The 24417-nt window shown below is 43.4% G+C and overlaps 1 protein-coding gene across 5 annotated transcripts in view; it reads left to right on the top strand.

Annotated features, from left to right (window-relative positions):
* Positions 1 to 3781: 3781 nt before the first annotated feature.
* The window catches only part of si:dkey-264d12.5 (myosin-11), a 32814-nt gene continuing 12178 nt past the window's right edge, over positions 3782 to 24417 (top strand). Inside the window, exons 1-15 of one of the 5 annotated variants that reach the window (XM_046342904.1) lie at positions 3782 to 4096; positions 4334 to 4381; positions 7018 to 7194; positions 7368 to 7488; positions 7933 to 8165; positions 8493 to 8576; positions 9339 to 9498; positions 9792 to 9863; positions 10077 to 10192; positions 10362 to 10448; positions 10614 to 10699; positions 10861 to 11257; positions 20425 to 20607; positions 20925 to 21061; positions 21225 to 21390. In XM_046342904.1, coding sequence (XP_046198860.1) covers positions 4082 to 4096; positions 4334 to 4381; positions 7018 to 7194; positions 7368 to 7488; positions 7933 to 8165; positions 8493 to 8576; positions 9339 to 9498; positions 9792 to 9863; positions 10077 to 10192; positions 10362 to 10448; positions 10614 to 10699; positions 10861 to 11257; positions 20425 to 20607; positions 20925 to 21061; positions 21225 to 21390 — 2082 coding nt within the window. In that variant the 5' untranslated portion in view covers positions 3782 to 4081. Of the gene's footprint in view, positions 4382 to 7017; positions 7195 to 7367; positions 7489 to 7932; positions 8166 to 8492; positions 8577 to 9338; positions 9499 to 9791; positions 9864 to 10076; positions 10193 to 10361; positions 10449 to 10613; positions 10700 to 10860; positions 11258 to 20424; positions 20608 to 20924; positions 21062 to 21224; positions 21391 to 24417 lie in introns of all 5 variants that reach the window. The other 4 variants (XM_046342905.1, XM_046342907.1, XM_046342908.1 and 1 more) reach the window with 4 other exon arrangements.

Genomic DNA, 24417 nt, shown 5'->3' with positions numbered 1-24417 from the left:
GTCGGGAGCAATTTACCTCATGTATTTTATTTTGTCAAGTTGTATCCAAAGTCACTCTATAGTTGAGTAGACTACCAGTTTAAAGTGATCCATTGCTTTGATCTAGGGGAAACTGTGTGGGAATATGGGAGATGTACTGTATAACCCATTCTGGGTTAGTCTGTCTCTAGTACAGTACAGTTGGCTACTGTTGCCAGGCTGGATTCAGTCAATGGGAGGAAATTACTTCTCATTAGAGACCACTTTTGATTCCTAGTGAGTGGGAAAACTGAGACCACACAAGAAACCTAAACAAGTAGGCTAAAAGTTAACACAATAAGACAAACAAAAAGATTGTCACGAAATCTGCTTTATTTGAATGTAAAGGCAATATTTGACAACAAACATACAATAAAATAGAACAATCTAAAAAGACACCAAATTAACAAATGTACATTTTTCCATGAAGTGCCTTGATAAAATTCAATGTAATTCAATTCCATTAAACTGAACACTGATGTTTATTTTTTAAATATAATGACCCCCTATTTTGATTTGAATCGCAGCTTGGTCTATGGTTGCATACAGGTTCTTTGTTGTTGTTGAAAATGACCATAATATAGCTGCAGTAATAGTGGAATGATAGTGTTTCACAGTATTACTAACCCTCCAGTGATGTGATTGGCTGTGATATTCACTTATTGATGTCTCCCAACAGAGCTGCATCCGTTGTCAAAATGGGAAAGCTGCTTGTGGCTGTGTTATCTAGTGGAAATTGGGTCAAGTGGACAATGTAGACATTCTGCTCAAATCTAGGTTTAGCACCTTTAAATTTGGAATTCAGAGGTGGGGGAGCCCTATTTGGAGGGGTTAGGTTAAGGTTTGAGCCAAGGTTGAACATAATGGTTATGCCAATATTAGGCTGATACTAGGGTTAGGGTTGAAGTGGGATGTAGGCATGAAGCTAGGTTTAAGTTAGGGTTGAAGTGGGATGTAGGTATGAAGCTAGGGTTAAGTTAGGGTTGAAGTGGGATGTAGGCATGAAGCTAGGGTTAAGTTAGGGTTGAAGTGGGATGTAGGCATGAAGCTAGGGTTATGGTTGAACTGGGGTGTAGGCATAAAGCTAGGGTTAAGTTAGTGTTGAAGTGGGATGTAGGCATGAAGCTAGGGTTAAGTTAGGGTTGAACTGGGATGTAGGCATGAAGCTACGATTAAGTTAGGGTTGAAGTGGGGTCTAGGCATGAAGCTAGGGTTAAGGCAAGGTTAAAGTGGGGTCTAGGCATGAAGCTAGGGTTATGGTTGAACTGGGGTGTAGGTATAAAGCTAGGGTTGGGGTTGAACTGGGATGTAGGCATGAAGCTAGGGTTAAGGTTGAAGTGGGATGTAGGCATGAAGCTAGGGTTAGGATTGAACTGGGATGTAGGCATGAAGATAGGGTTAAGTTAGTGTTGAAGTGGGACGTAGGCATGAAGCTAGGGTTAAGTTAGTGTTGAAGTGGGACGTAGGCATGAAGCTAGGGTTAAGTTGGGGTTGAAGTGGGATGTAGGCATGAAGCTAGGGTTAGGATTGAACTGGGATGTAGGCATGAAGCTAGGGTTAGGATTGAACTGGGATGTAGGCATGAAGCTAGGGTTTAGTTGGGGTTGAAGTGGGATGTAGGCATGAAGCTAGGGTTAAGTTGGGGTTGAAGTGGGATGTAGGCATGAAGCTAGGATTAGGATTGAACTGGGATGTAGGCATGAAGCTAGGGTTAAGTTGGGGTTGAAGTGGGATGTAGGCATGAAGCTAGGATTAGGATTGAACTGGGACGTAGGCATGAAGCTAGGGTTAAGCTAGTGTTGAAGTGGGACGTAGGCATGAATCTAGGGTTAAGTTAGGGTTGAAGTGGGATGTAGGCATGAATCTAGGCTTAAATTAGGGTTGAAGTGGGATGTAGGCATGAAGCTAGGGTTAAGTTGGGGTTGAACTGGGATGTAGGCATGAAGCTAGGGTTAAGGTTGAAGTGGGATGTAGGCATGAAGCTAGGGTTAGGATTGAACTGGGATGTAGGCATGAAGCTAGGGTTAAGTTAGTGTTGAACTGGGATGTAGGCATGAAGCTAGGGTTAAGTTAGTGTTGAAGTGGGACGTAGGCATGAAGCTAGGGTTAAGTTGGGGTTGAAGTGGGACGTAGGCATGAAGCTAGGGTTAAGTTAGTGTTGAAGTGGGACGTAGGCATGAAGCTAGGGTTAAGTTAGTGTTGAAGTGGGACGTAGGCATGAAGCTAGGGTTAAGTTAGTGTTGAAGTGGGACGTACGCATGAAGCTAGGGTTAAGTTGGGGTTGAAGTGGGACGTAGGCATGAAGCTAGGGTTAAGTTAGTGTTGAAGTGGGACGTAGGCATGAAGCTAGGGTTAAGTTAGTGTTGAAGTGGGACGTAGGCATGAAGCTAGGGTTAAGTTAGTGTTGAAGTGGGACGTAGGCATGAAGCTAGGGTTAAGTTAGTGTTGAAGTGGGACGTAGGCATGAAGCTAGGGTTAAGTTAGTGTTGAAGTGGGACGTAGGCATGAAGCTAGGGTTAAGTTGGGGTTGAAGTGGGACGTAGGCATGAAGCTAGGGTTAAGTTAGTGTTGAAGTGGGACGTAGGCATGAAGCTAGGGTTAAGTTAGTGTTGAAGTGGGACGTAGGCATGAAGCTAGGGTTAAGTTAGTGTTGAAGTGGGACGTAGGCATGAAGCTAGGGTTAAGTTAGTGTTGAAGTGGGACGTAGGCATGAAGCTAGGGTTAAGTTAGTGTTGAAGTGGGACGTAGGCATGAAGCTAGGGTTAAGTTAGTGTTGAAGTGGGACGTAGGCATGAAGCTAGGGTTAAGTTAGTGTTGAAGTGGGACGTAGGCATGAAGCTAGGGTTAAGTTAGGGTTGAAGTGGGACGTAGGCATGAAGCTAGGGTTAAGTTAGTGTTGAAGTGGGACGTAGGCATGAAGCTAGGGTTAAGTTAGTGTTGAAGTGGGACGTAGGCATGAAGCTAGGGTTAAGTTAGTGTTGAAGTGGGACGTAGGCATGAAGCTAGGGTTAAGTTAGTGTTGAAGTGGGACGTAGGCATGAAGCTAGGGTTAAGTTAGTGTTGAAGTGGGACGTAGGCATGAAGCTAGGGTTAAGTTGGGGTTGAAGTGGGACGTAGGCATGAAGCTAGGGTTAAGTTAGTGTTGAAGTGGGACGTAGGCATGAAGCTAGGGTTAAGTTAGTGTTGAAGTGGGACGTAGGCATGAAGCTAGGGTTAAGTTAGTGTTGAAGTGGGACGTAGGCATGAAGCTAGGGTTAAGTTAGTGTTGAAGTGGGATGTAGGCATGAAGCTAGGGTTAAGTTGGGGTTGAAGTGGGATGTAGGCATGAATCTAGGGTTAAGTTAGGGCTGCGGTTAGGCTTGGTACTTTTATCCTACTGTCTATCCTACTATATCCTGACGACTAGCTCTATGTTTATAATTTATATAATGACGCCCCTATCTTGATCAGAATTTCAGCTTGGTCTTTTGTTGCATATATGTTGTGCATTATATGTGCGCCCTCTAGTGTTTCTGCTGTTATGGAGAAGGGTTGATGCAAAGTTCACAATCTTTACGGTGTTTCAGTTACATTCACCGTATTATTTCGATACAACATGAAGATGATTTCTTAATTAAGTAGTAGGTCTGTGTATAAAAAATATTCAACTAACATGAGGAATGTTAAAGCCTATGATTGGGAGAGTTGGCTACAAAAACGTACATATTAATAGGCCATGCATTTTTTCTCGATGTTTCCTATTCTGTAGCCAGAAAATAGAAGCGAATGGTGCGCTGGTATCCCGGTGCGCGTTCACGACTCCGAAACAATCCACCCAGTCAAAAATAACGGTAGCCTATGATGGGAAGGGAGTGAGACCAACTGTGCACTGATCCGTGGCATACCGAGACAGACGAAAAATAACTGCGATCATGACACGTAAAATTAACAATACAATAGATAAATGTATCATGTTTTGAAATAAGGTTTATAAAGAGAAGGGTCAGAGAATGCCTTGTAAAAAAACGTATCCTTGTTTGGAAATAGTGCTGGCTTGGGAGTCGTCGTCCATGCGTCTCGCTGGATGAGTGTTTCTACAGTAAGTCTGCTAACGCCTTTTGTATTCAGCCATGTCCGAACTAAAAACCCGTGAACTGCTCAATGCCTTATTACGCGATCCGTGTCTCTGGAATGCAATGCAACATTGTTGCGTCGCATAACGATAATGTGTTCCACTTTAGAAAGTGAGTTTGTTACAGCCATTTTTTGGGGGGAGAAGCAAATCACTTCTATGTCTTTTGGGGGATTAAACGCCTAAATAATAGTACTCTTCCAGTTGTTTCGAGTTGTCTCGCCTATCATGGAAGATACGGAGCAGAGTGAGGTAAGTCCCTCTTTCTTTCATAGTTTTACCATTTGATGTTGACGACTTTATACTAGCCTATTTGCAACTGTTGATCAACATTTACCATTCAACTTTTCGGACAACCCGTCAAAATAAGTTTATAATGAGTACAGTATCTAGGGTTCAAACCCTCCATGACAGTGACAGACTTTCTCTGGCAAAACTAGAATGATGACTATAATCAACTGTCATTAACCGCAGACTTGATTGAACAGGATTTACCTTGGGCATTTTTCTCATAGAAAATTATAAATGTAAGATTCCTTTCCAAAAAAACGTCTCTTAAAATAGTTGGGAAGGTCTGGTGGGCATTTAAACAGCTGCACATTTCAGGCAAACTTCTCCTGACTATCCCAACTGCAGCTGACGCTAATAAGCAACAGTTGTTTCCCAAAGTCATGTGGATCCATAGTCTCAACAGTATAGTCATCCACAGAGGAAGGAAAAGGTGATACCTAGTCAGTTGCACAACTGAATGCAGTCAACCTAACTGTGTCTTCTGCATTTAACCCACCCCCTCTGAGAAAGTCTACTATATGTTTTTCATACTGAACAGTGCAGTACATGAGATGTGGAAAAAAACATGAATAAATTATAGTTAAAGTCAGAAGTTTCAAACTAGTTTTTCAACCACTCCACAAATTTCTTGCTAACAAACCATAGTTTGGTTAGGACATCTACTTTGTGCATGGCAAGTATTTTTTCCAACAATTGTTTAGACATTATTTCACTTATAATTCACTGTATCACAATTCCAGTGGGTCAGAAGTTTAAATATACTAAGTTGACTGTACCCTGAAACCTATTGGAAGATTCCAGAAATTTATGTCATGGCTTTGGAAGCTTCTAATAGGCTAATTGACATAATTTCAGTCAATTGGAGGTGTACCTATGGATGTATTTCAAGGCCTACCTTCAAAAGAAATCAGCCAAGACCTCATGAAAAACAATTGTACACCTCCACAAGTCTGGTTCATTCGTGGGAGCAATTTCCAAATGTCTGAACTCACCATGTTCATCTGTACAAACAATAGTATGCAGGTATAAACACCATGGGACCACGCAGCCATCATACCGCTCAGAAAGGAGATGCATTCTGTCTCCTAGAGGTGAACGTACTTTGGTGCAAAAAGTGCAAATCAATCCCAGAACAACAGCAAAGGACCTTGTTAAGATGCAGGGGGGAAAAGGTACAAAAGTATCTATATCCACAGTAAAAGTGAGCCCTATATCGACATAACCTGAAAGGCTGCTCAGCAAGGAAGAAGCCACTGCTCCAAAACAGCCATATGGTTTGCAACTGCCCATGGGGACAATGTCCTCTGGTCTGATGAAACAAAAATAGAACTGTTTGGCCATGATGACCAGCGTTATGTTTGGAGGAAAAAGGGTGAGACTTGCAAGCTGACGAAAACCATCCCAACAGTGAAGCATGGGGGTGGCAGCATCATGTTGTGGGGGTGCTTTGCTGCAGGAGGGACTGGTGCACTTCACAAAATAGATGGCATCATGAGGTAGGAAAATTATGTGGATGTATTGAAGCAACATCTCAAGACGTCAGTCAGGAAGTTAAACCCTGGTCGCAAATGGGTCTTCCAAATGGGCAATGACCCCAAGTATACTTCCAAAGTTGTGGCAAAATAGCATAAGGACAACAAAGTCAACGCCATCACAAAGCCCTGACCTCAATCCTATAGAACATTTGTGGGCAGAACTGAAAAAGCATGTGTGAGCAAGGACGCCTACAAACCTGACTCAGTTACACCTATTCTGTCAAGAAGAATGGGCCAAAATTCACCCAACCTATTGTGGGAAGCTTGTGGAAGGCTACCTGAAACGTTTGACTCAGGTTAAACAATTTAAAGGCAATGCTACTAAATACTAATGGAGTGTATGTAAACTTCTGACCCACTGGGAATGTGATGAAAGATATAAAAGCTGAAATAAATCATACTCTACTATTATTCTGACATTTCACATTCTTCAAATAAAGTGGTGATCCTAACTGACCTAAGACGAGGACTTTCTACTCTGATTAAATGTCAGGAATTGTGAAAAACTTAGTTTAAATGTGTTTGGCTAAGGTGTATGTAAACTTCCGACTTCAACTGTATGTGTCAGATACAGTCCATGCCTCTTCATCAAAGTGCCATTGACAGGCTTCATATTAAAACTTTTATAGGTAAGAATCTGCCTGGCAAGGCAGGTGATCTGACAAGTTCAGCATTTTCTCCTTCAATTAAATCAAATTAGTCTCAGAGAGTGCACTAATCTCTCTCAACACAGGGTCATGTTGCCTGAAGCCGGCCTTGAAACCTTGAGACGCTGTTGATAAGTGTCTCTCAGGTGCAGCCCAGTACCCAGAGCAGATCCCCAGCCTGTCAGAGCAGAAGCATGTTCTAGCCCAGGAAGAGAAGCAGGGAGAATGTGGTCTCCCAGAGTTTCACTTTGTTTTTGCCTTGTCTTTGACCACCTTCATAGCAGCTATTTGCTTTCCAACTGATAGTCAATCATTACAAATACAATTGCAAGAAACAGCATTGAGACATTCCATTCAATAGAAGGTGCCTATCAGTGTCTGATCTCTGTGGTTGTCTCTGTCATGTTAACCCCAGGAGGAGCTGGAGCATGTAGTCCTCTGTCTGCAGGAGGAGGGCATGGCCCCCGGGGCCTCAGTGAAGGAGCAGCTGGGTTTCCTATGGAGGCTGTTCCAGCACAGCGAGGGTCGCCTCGTCGGCGTGACCCATGACTTGGACAGCCTACGAGCACGCCACTCTGCCGAGATGGCCGAGGTGAGCCATTACCCAGAGTTTTGTCTGTGATGCTACACTGTACTGTACAGGCTGCACATACATTCATCTCAATACTTCTTCTCTGATTGGCACCATGTGGTGGGTACAGGAACTCACTCATCTGGCTTCAGCCAAAGCTCAGGGCCTGAGCTGATGATATGTGTCTATCTCAGGTGCAGAGGTACCTGGAGTACATCCGTAGCCTATCAGAGAAGAGGGATGCCCTGGCTCAGGAGTACGAGCAGGAGAATGAGGTCCTCAGGGCCCAGCTGCAACGCCTGACACTCCAGCAAGGTGGGACATAGAACCCAGATAAGATGTGAAAAATGTAACCCTATGGAAACAAATGAACCTTTGGAACGAATGACCATGTTCCTTTAAAAATAAAAAAAATAGTCAACTGTCTTTTTTTTGGTATGTGTATTCCACATCAAATGTAATTATTGAACAATCATGTCATCACACTTCTCTCTTTCAATTGAACGTTCTAGTTTGATTTCATACATCTTTTCCTTTTTATAACAATTTATATATAATAATAATTTATGAAAAATACAATCTAAACGCACATATGGTTCTTTGTGTGTAGGATTCAAATGTGTATCCCATTCCCTGTCAAACCTTCAAAATCATGGTCATAAGTGTCCTTACCAATGTGTAATAGTCCCCTTTTAAGTGACGTGTTGTAGGTATTGCACTTACACAGTAAGGAAGAAAATAAAGTGTGTGTGTGTACAGATGCCCAGATGAATGAGGTGGCTGAGATGTTGTACCAGGAGGGCCTGGCAGAAGTGATTCCCAGCAGCCACAGTGAACAGGTGGCCTACCTGCTGGTGGAGAGGGCCTCCCTGCTGGAGAGACCTGATGACCCCCAGGCCCTGCAAGTCCCCAATGCCCAGGCAGGCACCCCCTCTGCCAGCCAGCAGGAGACACAGTCCCAGACTCAGTGCACCAAAGAGAGCATGGACCAGGTGAGACCAACTCGCTGTCTCATGCTTTCTCTCAGTCCAATATTATACTGAGTTTAGATGAGAGGATTAGGGCTAACCAAAGTACTTTAGAAGTCACATTTCTTTTCTTGTTCAGTTTGTTCCAGTGGTTTAGTAACTGTCACAAATGATACATGAAGATTTATAGTTACATGGAGATACTATAGTTGGTTCATGTTGTTATAGTGAATTTTCTAAATCAGGGTGTCATAGACAGTGGACGTGCTGCAGCTCCGCTGGTAAGATCATGGAAAGAGAAGATCCAGTCTGTGACGAAACTGTTCATTAATTCCACTGTCTTTCCACAAGGGGGCGACCTCACGTGGCCAGAGCCCATGGAAGAGGCTCTTTGGACTCCGCAAGGCAGCTCAGAGCAAACAGGCTTTGGCCTCAGTATGTCCATTTAGATGATACTGCATCCCCGTTAACACTTAGCCAAGCCTGAATAAGATGCTCTATTTTATGTTGAAACTCTTCAGCATGGTGATGGGACCCCTTGTGCATGCCCTCTAATTGCTGTATCTCTTTCCTGTTCTCTTTGCAGCTTGACATTTATTGGGATGAGTCTTGTCCTTGAGGAAAAATTGTGCGATTTCTGCCAGATGGGTTAAAATTGACTATATTGAAAAAAATTAATCAAAACAAAAATATGCTTTTTGGTCTTGATTTAAAGTTACGGTTAGGGCCTAACCGTTAGGCATTAGGGTTAGCAGTGTGGTTAGGGTTAATGATTTTATGACTTTGTGGCTGTGCCAGCTGGTGACCACTCTGAAGAGCTGCCTCCAGAACAAGATTCATGACCAAAACGCTAACTCTTTCTAGTCAACATTGTTCCATGTTTCTGGGTGTGTGGATGTAATGGGTAATTTGGAGTCTTACACCCTTCAGTGTCAATGGTCTGTTGTCTGAACCAAATGCATGTACTGCACGTGTGATTTCATGACCAATTTTAAAAAAAAATTTAATCGAATATTTCTGTTCTGTTTTAACCTTCTCGGCGTGAGGAACAGCTAAGGCCTCACAACAGTGATCTTTCAAATGACTCCACCTTTTCCTGCAGAGAATGATTTGTCAAATCAATAGTACTCCTGTAGACAGCGACGATAGATACCTCTCCGTGCTCAGTGTTGTGGTCTGCTCTCTTCCCCTCCCCAGGTTGAGCTCAGGCCGGGGTCAGGGCTCAGTGTGGAGCGGGAGTGGGCCCGTCTAGAGAGAGACCTGGAGGAGGCATCACGCCGCTTGGCCATGGCCCACAGAGAGATCCGATGTCTGACCGATGAGCTAGAGTCAGCCCGCATGACCCAGAGTGCCTATGGTGAGGCCAGATTTCACACAGCCCGTTTCTCTGCTAAGTGAGGGTACTAGTTACTATTCAAATCAAATGTTATTTGTCACATGCGCAAAATACAACAGGTGTAGACCTTGACGTGAAATGCTTACTTACAAGCTCTTAACCAACAATGCAGTTAAGAAAGATATTTCCTAAATAAACTAAAGTGAAAAAATAAAAGAGCAACTGTATTAATGTGTGCATTTTTTGTGTGCCAGTTGTGTGTTATGTATTTCTCCGACGTCGGTCTTGAATAAGTATATGTGTGCTTTACCCAGAGCCAGAGCTGCAGGGAGCCCAGGAGGAGGTAGAACAGCTCAGACAGGAAGTGGAAAAGCTCAAGAAATGTGGTAAGAAGATATTTACTTTACATTTTGGATTACTGTAAAAAAAGATCTATAAAAAAATCCTTTGTGGAGCATTTTCAGACAACAGCCTTTCAGAATGTCAAAGGAACTGCACCGTATCTCTTTAGGCTTTTCCAGAAGTATGACTGACTGACTAACTGGTGTGGAGACAGTGACACCCATAGTTTGGAGGGTAAAATATCCCTTTGTCCCTAGACGTGGTGGAGTTGCGTAAGGCCACGGAGCTGAATGATCGTCTGGACCAGGAGATCAGAGCCCTCAGGACAAGGGTGCGCACCATGGACGCAGAGAGAAAGACCCTCCTAGAGACGGTAATCTGCCATTCCTGGATTCAGTTATCCCCCCCCCCCCTCCTTAAATTTTCATAAAGAAATGGATCACGGATAAGATGCAGTTATTTTGGCTACAATGTGTGGGGGGGGGGTGGGTGAAGATCACGATAGTTACTGTATGTAATGTGCTCATACTGTTGTTCCCTAGGTGGAGAAAATGAAGCACTCTGACAACGCGGCTAAGATCCACCCAGAAGCACTGCAGCTTAACTTGGCTAAGGTGCAACCAAACACAGTATGGAGATGAGACCACATCAAACTACAACAAATCAGCTATTGACATCACCATCTTTATAGAAGTATCTGTTGCTTCAAAAATAATTGAAGTGGTCATGCAGTAGGTTTTGTCTTTCAAACATTGCCTGTCACTTAACTGCCTGTCCTGTGTTGCGTGTTTCAGGGAGAAGGGATAGCCGCCCCTCAGATGCACACCGTCTGTCTCCAGACAGAACTACTGCTCCTGGACCAGGTCAAGACCCATGAAAGGTCCCACCTTAACTTTGTCTCTAGAACTTAGCCCAAAACCAAACCCAGTATAATCTCAGATTTGTGTTTGGCTGATAGTAGATGCTATTCCAGTTAATTCATTTGGAAAGGAAAGTGAAATCTGTTGTCAGATGGTGATGATCTGTCTCTCTTTCATGCAGACGCCTCCAGCAGTCCGAGACCAAGGACAAGCTGAACGATGTGCGGCGTCAACTGCAGGGGCTGCAGGAGAAATACGATGAGCTGCTGAATGTTACGAAGAAGGCAGAGGAGTACGAGGACTACGAGGAGCTGAAGAAGCAGAGAGAAGAGGAGGAGAAGGTTCTGGAGCTGCTGATGGATAAGACCGAGGAGGTGGAGGAGGAGTATGAGGAACTGAAGACTAAAAAAGAGGAGGCGGAGAGGGTGTATGAGGAGCTGAAGATTAAGATGGATGAGGAGAAGAAGGAATATGAACATCTGGATAATATGAGGGAGGAGCTGGAGTTGAAGCTGGATGAAGCTCTTGGCCGGAGCAAGAAGCGGCATAGTAGTCAGGAGGTGGAACTACAGCTTAAGGTGAGGATGACTCCTGTCTGTCTGATGTAGTACTATGCTGTGGCCACTAGCAGGGGCTACCGAGTTAGTGTGAATGGGCTGGTTGGGACCAATTATGTGTCTATGGTTAGGTCCTGTCAATGTTTCTCAAATTTGTTAATAGAATGAATTTACAAGTTTTAAGTTTGATAGAATAGTAACATAATATCGACTTCTCACAGCAAATTGCTTAAATTCACGTTTAATATTTAATCTTAAAAATCCTCTTACAATTTAAATCCTCTTTCCTGACTACCTTTCCCAAGGAATGATGTAGTTTTGTTTTTACTATCTATATCCCACACAGTGACCCATTGATTGAAAGCAGCTGATGTTAATGGCTTGTGCTGTGTTTTTCATGGATTTAGTGGGTATTCATTTGACATGGCAGCTTGGTTGCGCTCTCTTTCTTCTTTTAACGTCACACTCCATTGTGTGCCACAGACGGTGTATTGTGTACAATAGCTGTGGGCGCAGGCCTGCTGTTGATGTATTGATGGATGATGGACATGTTGTTCTGGGTCATGACTGGTAGAGGATATATTACCCAGTCAGCAAAATTACGTTGAAAAGACGTCTTTTAGACATCCTTTCCCGTTGTTGACATCACATGCATTTCAGTGACTGAATGAAAGGTTCGAAAGCCTATTTTCCGGATGTTTCATCGATAAAATACGCCTTATATGGACGTCAAAAAGACACAGCCTGACGGTAAATGCGTAGTGGGGAACCTGAAATCCAGAACCTGTTTTCAGGTAACATTCCACTTCCTATAATCTTTGTCCTGCCAAAATCAAGAAGTGGAAAGACAGCAGAAACAGACTGGTACCCAGGCTAAAGAGATATTGTCTAAAATAGGGAAATCTCAGTTAATCCATGTTTTGATTAGAAAACAACCTGTTTTGAGGAGGTATCTTGCCACTTTATTGAGACAGTTATGAAATTACAGAAGGGGGAGACGGGTACCTGGGAGAAACAGTTTGAAGGGTTGGAGTGAGGAATTAAACCCAAGTCTATGGGCAGAGGAGTGTATGGGCGCGTTCCTCTGCCCAGGTGTTGTTGACGCATGTCACTATCTTACTATCTGACTATGCCAGGTTAGGTATTTTACGTATCATCTAACCACATATGCAATCTAGTGCCCAATACCAGTCGATGGCATGGCACCCAACCATTGTTTGATGCAGGTGAATGTAACCTATATGGCTGTGTTTCCAAAGGCAGCCTAATTTATTTCACTAATTGGTCTTTTGACCAATCAGATCAGCTCTGAAAAAGCTCTGCTGTGACTGGTCAAAAGACCAAATGAGTGGGAGGGGGGGATCAGAATTGGGCTGCCTGTGTAAACACAGCCTAAGTGTCTATGCCTGTAGTGTTACCACTAGACCACAGGCTCTGCACTAGAAAACAATCAGCTTTAAACCTGAAAACTGCATAAGTCGAAACAGCGCACTGTTTGGCCCAGCACCTTTGTTATTGTATTTGTTTTGTTGATGAAACAGAGGAGATCAGCGTCCGACAGTGTGGTAAAAAAAAATATTGCTGTACATATGCTGGTGTTCTATCTTGCGTGCAATGATGTCAGAGGGAAAAATAACAGTTTTCGTTGTTTGAAGGAACTTCTTTGTTGTAATATCTCAAATAGACGTAGCAGATTCACCAAGTACCAAATGCTTCCTCAATAGGGGCCCGTTTCTTCAAGATGGCGTCGGAGGGGAGGGCTGCCGTCTTATCGGCGCTTTAACCAACCATGCGATGTTGTTTTGTTTTTTTGCGTTGTTCGTAACTTGTTTTGTACATAATGTTGCCGCTACCGTCTCTAATGACAAAGTTCTTTCTTCTTCACTGAGTCGGACAAGAGGGATATACTACAAACACCAGGCCCAGATCTGTGATTCGCTGGAAAAGGAAACGTAGGTCTTGCAGAAAGAGATCAGGATGCCTTGTGAGGATCAGGCGACTAGTGGCTAATCTGCCCCTGCCTTCCATTCTGCTAGATAATGTTCAATCGATGGAAAATGTCCCATTTAATCTGAAAGCACGTATATCCTACGAACGGGACATTAAACATTGTAATATCTTATGTTTCACCGAGTCGTGGCTGAACTACATCTTTAAGAACATACAGCTGGCGGGTTATACACTATCGGCGGGACAGAACAGCAGCCTCTAGTAAGACACTGGGCAGGGGCTTATGCATATTTGTAAACAATAGCTGTTGCACGATATCTAAGGAAGTCTCAAGGTTTTGCTCACCTGAGGTAGAGTATCTCATAATAAGCTGTAGACCACATTATCTACCTAGAGAGTTTCTGTATTTTTCGTAGCTGTCTACATACTACCACAGACCGAGGCTGGCACTAAGACTGCACTCAATGAGCCGTATTCCGCCATAGGAAAACGCTCATCCAGAGGCGGTGCTTCTGGTGGTTTGCAGGGAAACTTAAATCAGTTTTACCTCATTTCTATCAGCAAGTTAAATGTGCAACCAGAGGGGGAAACAATTCTAGACCACCTTTACTCCACACACAGAGACTCATAGAAAGATCTCCCTCCATTTGGTAAATTTGACAATAACTCTATCCCCCTGATTCCTGCTTACAAGCAAAAACTAAAGCAGGAAGCACCAGTGACTCGGCCTATAGAAGTTGTGGTCAGATGAAGCAGATGCTAAGCTACAGGACTGTTTTGCTAGCACAGACTGGAATATGTTCCGGGATTCTTCCGATGGTATTGAGAAGTACACCACATCAGTCACTGCATCGATGATGTTGTCTCCACAGTTACTGTACATGCATACCCCATCTAGAAGCCATGAATTGCAGGCAACATTCGCACTGAGCTAAAAGGTAGAGCTGCCGCTTTCAAGGTGCGGGACTCTAACCTGGAAGCTTATAAGAAATCCTACTAGGCCCTCTGACAAACCACGAAAAAGGCAAGCGTCAATACAGGACTTAAATCAAATCGTACTACACCGGCTGACGCTTGTTGGATGTGTCAGGGCTTGCAAACTATTACAGACTACAAAGGGAAGCACAGCCGAGAGCTGCCCAGTGATACGAGCCTACCAGACAAGCTAAATAACTTCTATGCTCGCTTTGAGGCAAGTAACATTGAAACATGCATGAGAGCATCAGCTGTTCTGGACGACTGTGTGTTCACGCTCTCCGCAACCGATGTGAGTAAGACCTTTTAAACAGGTCAACATTCACAAGGCCGCTGGGCCAGACGGATTACCAGGACGTGTACTCCGGGCATGCGCTGACCAACTGGCAAATGTCTTCACTGACATTTTCAAACTCTCCCTTTCTGAGTCTGTAATAGCAACATATTTCAAGCAGACCACTATAGTCTCTGTGCCAAAGAACACTAAGGTAACCTGGCTAAATGACTACCGGCCCATAGCACTCACGTCTGTAGCCATGAAATGCTTTGAAAGGCTGGTCATGGCTCATCAACACCATTATCCCAGAAACCCTAGACCCACTCCAATTTGCATACTGCACCAACAGATCCACAGATGCCATCTCTATTGCACTCCACACTGCCCTTTTCCACCTGGACAAAAGGAACACCTTTGTGAGAATTCTGTTCATTGACTACAGCTCAGTGTTCAACACCATAGTGCCCTCAAAGCTCATCACTAAGCTAAGGATCCTACCTCTGCAACTGGATCCTGGACTTTCTGACGAGCCACCCCCAGGTGGTAAGGGTAGGTAACAACACATCCGCCACAGTGATCCTCAACACGGGGTTCCCTCAGGGGTGCGTGCTCAGTCCCGTACTGTAGTCCCTGTTCACTCATGACGGCACGACCAGGCACGACTCCAACACCATCATTAAGTTTGATGACAACAGTGGTAGGCCTGATCACGGACAACGATGAGACAGCCTATAGGGAGGTCAGAGACCTGACCGTGTGGCGAAAGGACAACAACCTCTCCCTCAGCGTGATCAAGACAAAAGGAGATGATTGTGGACTACAGGAAAAGGAGGATGAGAATGCCCCCATTCTCATCGATGGGGCTGTAGTGGAGCAGGTTGAGAGCTTCAAGTTCCTTGGAGTCCACATCACCAACAAACTAACATGGTCCAAGCACACCAAGACAGTCATGAAGGGCACGACAAAACCTATTCCCCCACAGGAGACTGAAAACGTTTGGCATGGGTCCTCAGATCCTGAAAAGGTTTTACAGCTGCACCATCGAGAGCATCCTGATGGGTTGCATCACTGCCTGGTATGGCAACTGCTCGGCCTCTGACTGCAAGGCACTACAAAGGGTAGTGCGTACATCACTGGAGCCAAGCTTCCTGCCATCCAGGACCTCTATACCAGGCGGTGTCAGAGGAAGGCCCTAACAATTGTCAAAGACTCCAGCCATCCTAGTCATGGACGGTTCTCTTTGCTACCGCATGGCATGCGGTACCGGAGCACCAAGTCTAGGTCCAAGAGGCTTCTAAACAGCTTCTATCCCCCAAGCCATTAAACTCATTAACAGCTAATCAAATGGCCACGCTGCTGCTACTCTATAATATTATCTATGCACAGCCACTTTAATAACTCCACCTACATGTACATAATTACCTCGACACCGGTGCCCCCGCACATTGACTCTGTCCCGGTACCTCCTGTATATAGCCCGGCTATTGTTATTTACTGCTGCTCTTTAATTATTTGTTATTCTTTATCTCTTACTTTTTTTTCTTCTTAAAACTGCATTCTTGGTTAAGGGCTTGTAAGTAAGCATTTCAATGTAAAGTCTACACCTGTTGTATTTGGCACATGTGACAAAAATCTAATTTGATTTGATAGTCCAGGAAGAAGAACAAACTATCCAGACAGCAGCAGATGACTATGCAGGTTCTGACCACAGTGAGTCCACTTTACTGCGCCAACAGGACAACCCTAACCCATCAGTCACAGGATCACTAGGGGCCCAATTCAGACTTATGAAATGTATGCCTTTTCTACGCATTTTGATTTAAGCGCTTCTCAGTGTTTGGTATTCAGACTTACCTTAGTCTGTTTTTGTTTTATTTATTTAACTTGGCAAGTCAGTTAAAAACAAATTATTATTTACAATGACGGCCTACCAGGGAACAGTGGGTTAACTGCCTTGTTCAGGGGCAGAATGACAGATTTTTACCTTGTCAGCTCAGTGTAACGCTCGTCTGAAGAAGAGGACCAAAGCGCAGCGTGGGACGTGTTTATGATTATTTATTCAAACTGAACACGGAAACAAAATAACAAAGTGGAACAAAATGAAACAGTTCTGCCAGGTGCAAACACAAAACAGAAAACAACTACCCACAAAACACAGACGGGAAAAAGCTGCCTAAGTATAATTCTCAATCAGAGACAACGATAGACAGCGGCCTCTGATTGAGAACAACACCCGGCAAAACCCAAAGAAATAGAAAACATAGAAATAAAGAAACTAGAATGCCCACCCTAGTCACACCCTAGCCTAACCAAAATAGAGAATAAAAACCTCTATCCCCCCACTTTGGTGGCGCCTCTGGTGCGGGGAACCTCACCGCCAACCCCGGACTGGGGACCCTCGCTGCGGGCCCCGGACTGGGCACCCTTAACCAAGAATGCACAAAACAGAAAACAACTACATACAAAACACAAGTGGGGGGAAAAGCGGCCCAAGTATGATTCTCAATCAGAGACAACGATAAACAGCGGCCTCTGATTGAGAACAACACCCGGCCAAAGAAATAGAAAACATAGAAATAAAGAAACTAGAATGCCCACCCTAGTCACACCCTGACCTAACCAAAATAGAGAATAAAAACCTCTCTATGGCCAGGGTGTGACACTCAGGGATTCGATCCAGCAACCTTTCGTTTACTGGCCCAACGCCCTAACCACTAGGCTACCTGCCGCCCCATTTTTAATGAGTGCATTTCGTAAGTGGCTAGTATGCATCAACTACCTTTAACTAAAACTACGGCAAAGGATTTGCCTACAAACTTTGGTTTGAATCGTGATGTCCGCGGAATTTGTTTTTCTCTGCTTATTGAAGTAAGCAGTGCGAAGTTCGTTCATCAATGCCAAAAGAGTCAATCATTGAAACCAGACCGTAGTCACTGTGTTGCCTAGGGTCGGGTTTTGTAAAACTAAATACGGTGTACATTTTATTAGAATTTTGTTGACAGACTCACTATAATATATAGAGAGAACGGGTTCAGAATATTAAGGATCAATGAAAGATGGCCATCAAAATATCTGTTTCAGCCATAATTGGTAAAATTACCTGATCTTGTATATTTTAGGAATCTACCTTCTTCATAAAAAATGTAAAACGTTTAGAAGAGTCTTTACACACGAAATATATTGTTTGATTAAAAAAAATACAACGGTTTGATTAATTAATCCTGAAAGTTGCCATTCAGTTGGAGAAGCGTGTAACAGTAGAGGTTGACCAAAGATCCTATAAATCGACTCTAATCCTCACTGATCATGGAACTGATATGACAACAGTCCAGTCGTCGTGTGTCAGGCTCCAGGTTTAAACTGCCAGGCTTGGTTTGCGTTCCGTGACGATTCCATGAAGTGGGCGACATGTCAGTAGTTATTGAACAACTTGTAATATGTTAAATATGATCTATTATTGCTTTTGAGCAATAGGGCTGAAATTTAAACATCTAGAGTGCACAAAGGTTCAATTTGGCCCAACTGTCACTCTTCGTGGATTTGGCTTGTCATCTCATTTGGCTTGTGTCTCCAAGATTTATCCCTGCAAGTTATAAGGCCGTACAATTTAAATTCTGTAAGCACAGCATTTCATATACTTCAGTGTGGGAACGGGGCACACACAGCCTACCTGTCATGTTGATATACTTCAGTGTGGGAACGGGGCACACACAGCCTACCTGTCATGTTGATATACTTCAGTGTGGGAACGGGGCACACACAGCCTACCTGTCATGTTGATATACTTCAGTGTGGGAACGGGGCACACACAGCCTACCTGTCATGTTGATATACTTCAGTGTGGGAACAGCCTACCTGGGCAGTGTGGGAACGGGGCACTACATGTTGATATACTTCAGTGTGGGAACGGGGCACACACAGCCTACCTGTCATGTTGATATACTTCAGTGTGGGAACGGGGCACACACAGCCTACCTGTCATGTTGATATACTTCAGTGTGGGAACGGGGCACACACAGCCTACCTGTCATGTTGATATACTTCAGTGTGGGAACGGGGCACACACAGCCTACCTGTCATGTTGATATACTTCAGTGTGGGAACGGGGCACACACAGCCTACCTGTCATGTTGATATGCTTCAGTTTGCTGCCATATGACTGGTTTCACATTTGTCTCCAAAGATCATGAGGTAAAATACATCTAAAACAATTTTAAATTTATAATTTATATTTACAATCCCCTTATCCAAACTAATTGATAATTTACCTAGCTCTTATCAATAGCTCTCATCAATTAGTAAATTACAGTGCATGGAGAATTAGTGAATACCACTGGTGTTACAGCATGAAGTGTTTTTTTTTTTTTTTTTACACACTTATTTATTTCTCTATGTCAATAGGTCTTTGTTGTAAATGTTTTGGTGCCAAACTGGTGGCAGTTGTGAAAAAATAAAATAGTTAGAAGAGATGCAGAGTTCATGTCCTTTTTGGTTGTATGTTTTTTTCATTAATTAGACCAAATAAGTGTTCAACAAATCAAAATATATTTTGATTTGCCACCTTTTGCATGACAGCTTTGCACACTCTTGGCATTCTCTCAACCAGCTTCATGATTTAGTCATTTGGAATGCATTTCAATTAACAGGTGTGCTTTGTTAAAATTAATTAGTCATTTGTGGAATTTGTTTCATCCGTAATGCGTTTGAGCCAATCAGTTGTGTTGTGATGAGGTAGGGGTGGTATACAGAAGATAGCCCTATTTTGTAAAAGACCAAGTCCATATTATGGCAAGAACAGCTCAAATAAGCAAAGAGAAATGACAGTCCATCATTACTTTAAGACATGAAGGTCAGTCAATCCAGAAAATGTATAGAACTTTACTCGCGTGCAGTTGCAAAAATCCTCAAGTGCTATGATGAAACTGTCTCTCATGAGGACCGCCACAGGAAAGGAAGACCCAGAGTTACCTCTGCTGTAGAGGATACGTTCATTATCTGAACTGCACCTCAGATTGCAGCCCAAAATGCTTCACAGAGTTCAAGTAACAGACACATCTCAACATCAGCTGTTCAGAGGAGACGTGAATCAGGACTTCATGGTCGAATTGCTGCAAAGAAACCTACTAAAGGAAAAGACTTGCTTGGGCCAAGAAACATGAGTAATGAACATTAGACTCTTGGAAATCTGTCCTTTGGTCTGATGAGTCCAAATCTGCGATTTTTGGTTCCAACTACTGTGTCTTTGTGCGACGCAGAGTAGGTGAACAGATGATCTCCACATGATTGGTTTCCACCGTGAAGCATGGAGGAGGTGGTGTGATGGATTGGGGGTGCATTGCTGGTGACACTGTCATTGATTTATTTCGAATTCAAGGCACACAACCAGCATGGCTACCACAGCATTCTGCAGCAATACGCCATCCCATCTGGTTTGCGCTTAGTGGGATGTCCCTCCGAGCTGTGTAAGGGCTATTTGACCAACAAGGAGAGTGATGGAGTGCTGCATCAGATGACCTGGCCTCCACAGTCACCTGATCTCAACCCAATTTAAGATGGTTTCGATGAGTTTTACCACAGATGCTCCACATATGTGGGAACTCCTTCAAGACTGTTGGAAAAGCATTCCTCATGAAGCTGGTTGAGAGAATGCCAAGAGTGTACAAAGCTGTCAAGGCAAAGGGTGGCAAATCAAAATGGCATATCAAAAAAAAATGATTTGTTTAACACCTTTTTCTTTTCTTTTTGGTTACTACATTATTCCATATGTGTTATTTCATCGTTTTGATGTCTTCACTATTATTCTACAATGTAGAAAATAGTAAAAATAATGAAAAACCCTTGTGTCCAAACTTTTGACTTGTACAGTATGTCAACAATCCTTCCTCCAAAGGACCATTTTATGGATTACATTTTGTGAAAACAAATCATGGGTTCTCTTTATGTAAATGTATTGGTTGTGTGTGTGTGTGGTTGTGGTGGTGTTCAGGTGTGTGCTGAGTTGAAGCAGGGCCAGGCTATGGTCAGCCATCTGGAGCAGAGGGCTCTGCAGCAGGAGAGTAGGGAGCTGAGGGAGGGGCTGGCCCAGAGCAGCCAGAAAGCCCAGAGTTGCAGCCGTCTGCAGGAGGAGCTGAGTGCTGAGAGGGCCAATCTCAAAGCCATGGAGGTAGAGGTGAGACACCATGCAGGAGTGCAGTGTCATTCATAGTCTTCAGCCTATAGTCTCAAGCCAGGGGTGGCCAATCCATTTCCGCAGAGGGACAGTGAAATTTGTTCCAATCAACTTTGTTCCAGTTCATTAAACTAATTTAAATTCCACGCCGATTAGTTGAGTCAGTTGCATTACTGTGGATACGATTGGCACCCATAGAGAGAAATAAAATCAAATCTGGTGTTCTGAGCTCTCTGACCAAGCCAAACAGAATAATAGTAGTAGTACTTTTCACACAAGGTAAATGACCTCTTCCCTCCGCTGCCTCTTTGACTCAGATGCAGGGTCTGCAGCAGCAGCTGAAGAGCACAGAGCACCAGCTGAATGTGGAAAGAAACCGCAACACAGATTCTGGCCAGCAAGAGGAGGCAGCAAGATACACGGCCCTTAGGACTCAGGACAACCAGCTCCACAGGTACCTTCTCCTACTAAAGGCCCCTCTGCTGCTTCAGTTAAACTGTTTAAACCAGCAACCAGCTGTGTGATGGTCAGTTATGGTCTTGTAGGGGTTTGCTTGTGCAGTTGTAGATATGTGGTCCTGGTCTAAAAGTGTGTGTGTGTGTGTGTGGTTCATTCAGGAGGATGTGGGAGCAGAGGGAGGAGGAGCTGCAGGATGAGGGGTGTTCCCTGCGAGAGGTGGAAGACTCCCTGAACTGCACTAACTCAGAGCTGAGCCTCCGATTTAAAGGCCAGCAGACACAGCTAGATGTCCTACAGAGTCAGACTGGCACAGCCAGCCAGGAGGTGAGTGACTTGGCACCCTCTGACTATGGGGCATGGCACTCTCTCTTCATTTCAAGAGAAAGCTGTCAAATAACTAAATGTATAGTGCGGCCCTTGATAAAGATTAGCAACAATGATTGTATAAAATAAATAATACAAATACTGAGCTATATTGTATGCCAAAATAGGATATTTACAGTGGGGCAAAAAAGTATTTAGTCAGCCACCAATTGTGCAAGTTCTCCCACTTAAAAATATGAGAGAGGCCTGTAATTATCATCATAGGTACACTTCAACTATGACAGACAAATGAGGAAAAGAAATCCAGAAAATCACATTGTAGGATTTTTAATGAATTTATTTGCAAATTATGGTGGAAAATAAGTATTTGGTCACATACAAACAAGCAAGATTTCTGGCTCTCACAGAGCTGTAACTTCTTCTTTAACTTCTTGCGTCGAGCCATCCCGGATCCGGTATCGTGACTACAGCCTCAAGCTCATTACCATAATGCAACGTTAACTATTCATGAAAATCGCAAATGAAATGAAATTAATCTATTTGCTCTCAAGCTTAGCCTTTTGTTAACAACACTGTCATCTCAGATTTTCAAAATATGCTTCTCAACCATTGCAAAACAAGCAATTGTGTAACAGTATTGATGGCTAACGTAGCATTTAGCGTTAGCATTCAGCATGCAACATTTTCCACAACCATAAAAGCATTCAAATAAAATAATTTACCTTTGAATAACTTCAGATGTTTTCAATGAGGAGACTCTCAGATAGCAAATGTTCAGTTTTTCCTGAAAGATTATTTTTTTAGGACAAATCGCTCTGTTTTCTGCGTCACGTTTAGCTACGAAAAAAACCCTGTATCCAGGATTGTGTAAATCTATCAGCAAGCTCATTAGCATAACACAATGTTAACTATTCATGGAAATAGCAAATGAAATGAAATTAATCTATTTGCTCTCAAGCTTAGCCTTTTGTTAACAACACTGTCATCTCAGATTTTCAAAATATGCTTCTCATCCATTGCAAAACAAGCATTTGTGTAACAGTATTGATGGCTAATGTACCATTTAGCATTCAGCATGCAACATTTTCCACAAAAACCATAAAAGCATTCAAATAAAATAATTTACATTTGAAGAACTTCAGATGTTTTCAATGAGGAGTCTCTGTTAGATAGCAAATGTTCCGTTTTTACAAAAATATTATTTGTGTCGACTAATCGCTCAGTTTTGTTCATCGCGTTTGGGTAAGGGAAAAAAAAGTAATTAAAACGCAAACTTTTTCCAAATTAACTCCATAATATTGACAGAAACATGGCAAAAGATGTTTAGAATCAATCCTCAAGGTGTTTTTCACATATCTATCGACGATAAAATCCATCGTGGCAGTTTACTTTCAATTCTGAAGAAATGGAACGCGCATGGACCAACAGATTACGTACACAGGACACCGGGCGGGACACAGGGGAAATGTAGTCTCTTATGGTCAATCTTCCAATGATATGCCTACAAACACGTCACAATGCTGCAGACACCTAGGAGAAATGACAGAAAGGGCAGGCTCATTCCTGGCGCATTCACAGCCATATAAGGAGACATTGGAACACAGCGCCTTCAGAATCCGAGGCATTTCCTGTATGAAACTTCATCTTGGTTTTGCCTGTTGCATTAGTTCTGGGGCACGCACAGATAATATCTTTGCAGTTTTGGAGACGTCAGAGTTGTGTCTTTCCAAGGCTGTCAATTCCATGCATAGTCGAGCATCTTTTCGTGACAAAATATTGCACTTAAAAACGGGCACTTCTTTTTATCCAATAATGACACAGCGCCCCCATAGGTTCAACAGGTTAAGAGGCTCCTCTGTCCTCCACTCGTTACCCGTATTAATGGCACCTGTGTGAACTTGTTATCTGTATAAAAGACACCTGTCCACAACTTCAAACAGTCACACTCCAAACTCTACTATGGGCAAGACCAAAGAGCTGTTAAAGGACACCAGAAACAAAATTGTAGACCTGCACCAGGCTGGGAAAACTGAATCTGCAATAGGTAAGCAGCTTGGTTTGAAGAAATCAACTGTGGGAGCAATTATTAGGAAATGGAAGATACGCAAGACCACTGATAAGCTCCCTCGATCTGGGGCTCCACGCAAGATCTCACCCCATGGGATCAATGATCACAAGAACGGTGAGCAAAAATCCCAGAACCACACGGGGGGACCTAGTAAAGGACCTGCAGAGAGCTGGGACCAAAGTAACAAAGCCTATCATCAGTAACACACTACGCCGCCAGGGACTCAAATCCTGCAGTGCCAGACGTGTCCCCCTGCTTAAGCCAGTACATGTCCAGGCCCGTCTGAAGTTTGCTAGAGAGCATTTGGATGATCCAGAAGAAGATTGGGAGAATGCCGTATGGTCAGATGAAACCAAAATATAACTTTTTGGTAAAAACTCAACTCGTCATGTTTGGAGGACAAAGAATGCTGAGTTGCATCCAAAGAACACCATACCTACTGTGAAGCATGGTGGTGGAAACATCATGCGTTGGGGCTGTTTTTCTGCAAAGGGACCAGGACGACTGATCCGTGTAAAGGAAAGAATAAATGGGGCCATGTATCGTGAGATGCATGGCCCCATTCAATGCAAGGGCATTGAAGATGAAACGTGGCTGGGTCTTTCAGCATGACAATGATCCCAAACACACCGCCCGGGCAATGAAGGAGTGGCTTCGTAAGAAGCATTTCAAGGTCCTGGAGTGGCCTAGCCAGTCTCCAGATCTCAACCCCATAGAAAATCTTTGGAGTTGGAAGTCCGTGTTGCTCAGCAACAGCCCCAAAACATCACTGCTCTAGAGGAGATCTGCATGGAGGAATGGGCCAAAATACCAGCAACAGTGTGTGAAAACATTGTGAAGACGTACAGAAAACGTTTGACCTCTGTCATTGCCAACAAAGCGTATATAACAAAGTATTGAGATAAAGTTTTGTTATTGACCAAGTACTTGTTTTCCACCATAATTTGCAAATGAATTCA

Source organism: Oncorhynchus gorbuscha, linkage group LG03 (genome assembly GCF_021184085.1).
Source record: "Oncorhynchus gorbuscha isolate QuinsamMale2020 ecotype Even-year linkage group LG03, OgorEven_v1.0, whole genome shotgun sequence".
Taxonomy (NCBI): domain Eukaryota; kingdom Metazoa; phylum Chordata; class Actinopteri; order Salmoniformes; family Salmonidae; genus Oncorhynchus; species Oncorhynchus gorbuscha.
Note: the sequence above shows the minus strand (reverse complement) of the source record. Positions and strands in the feature narration are given on the sequence as shown.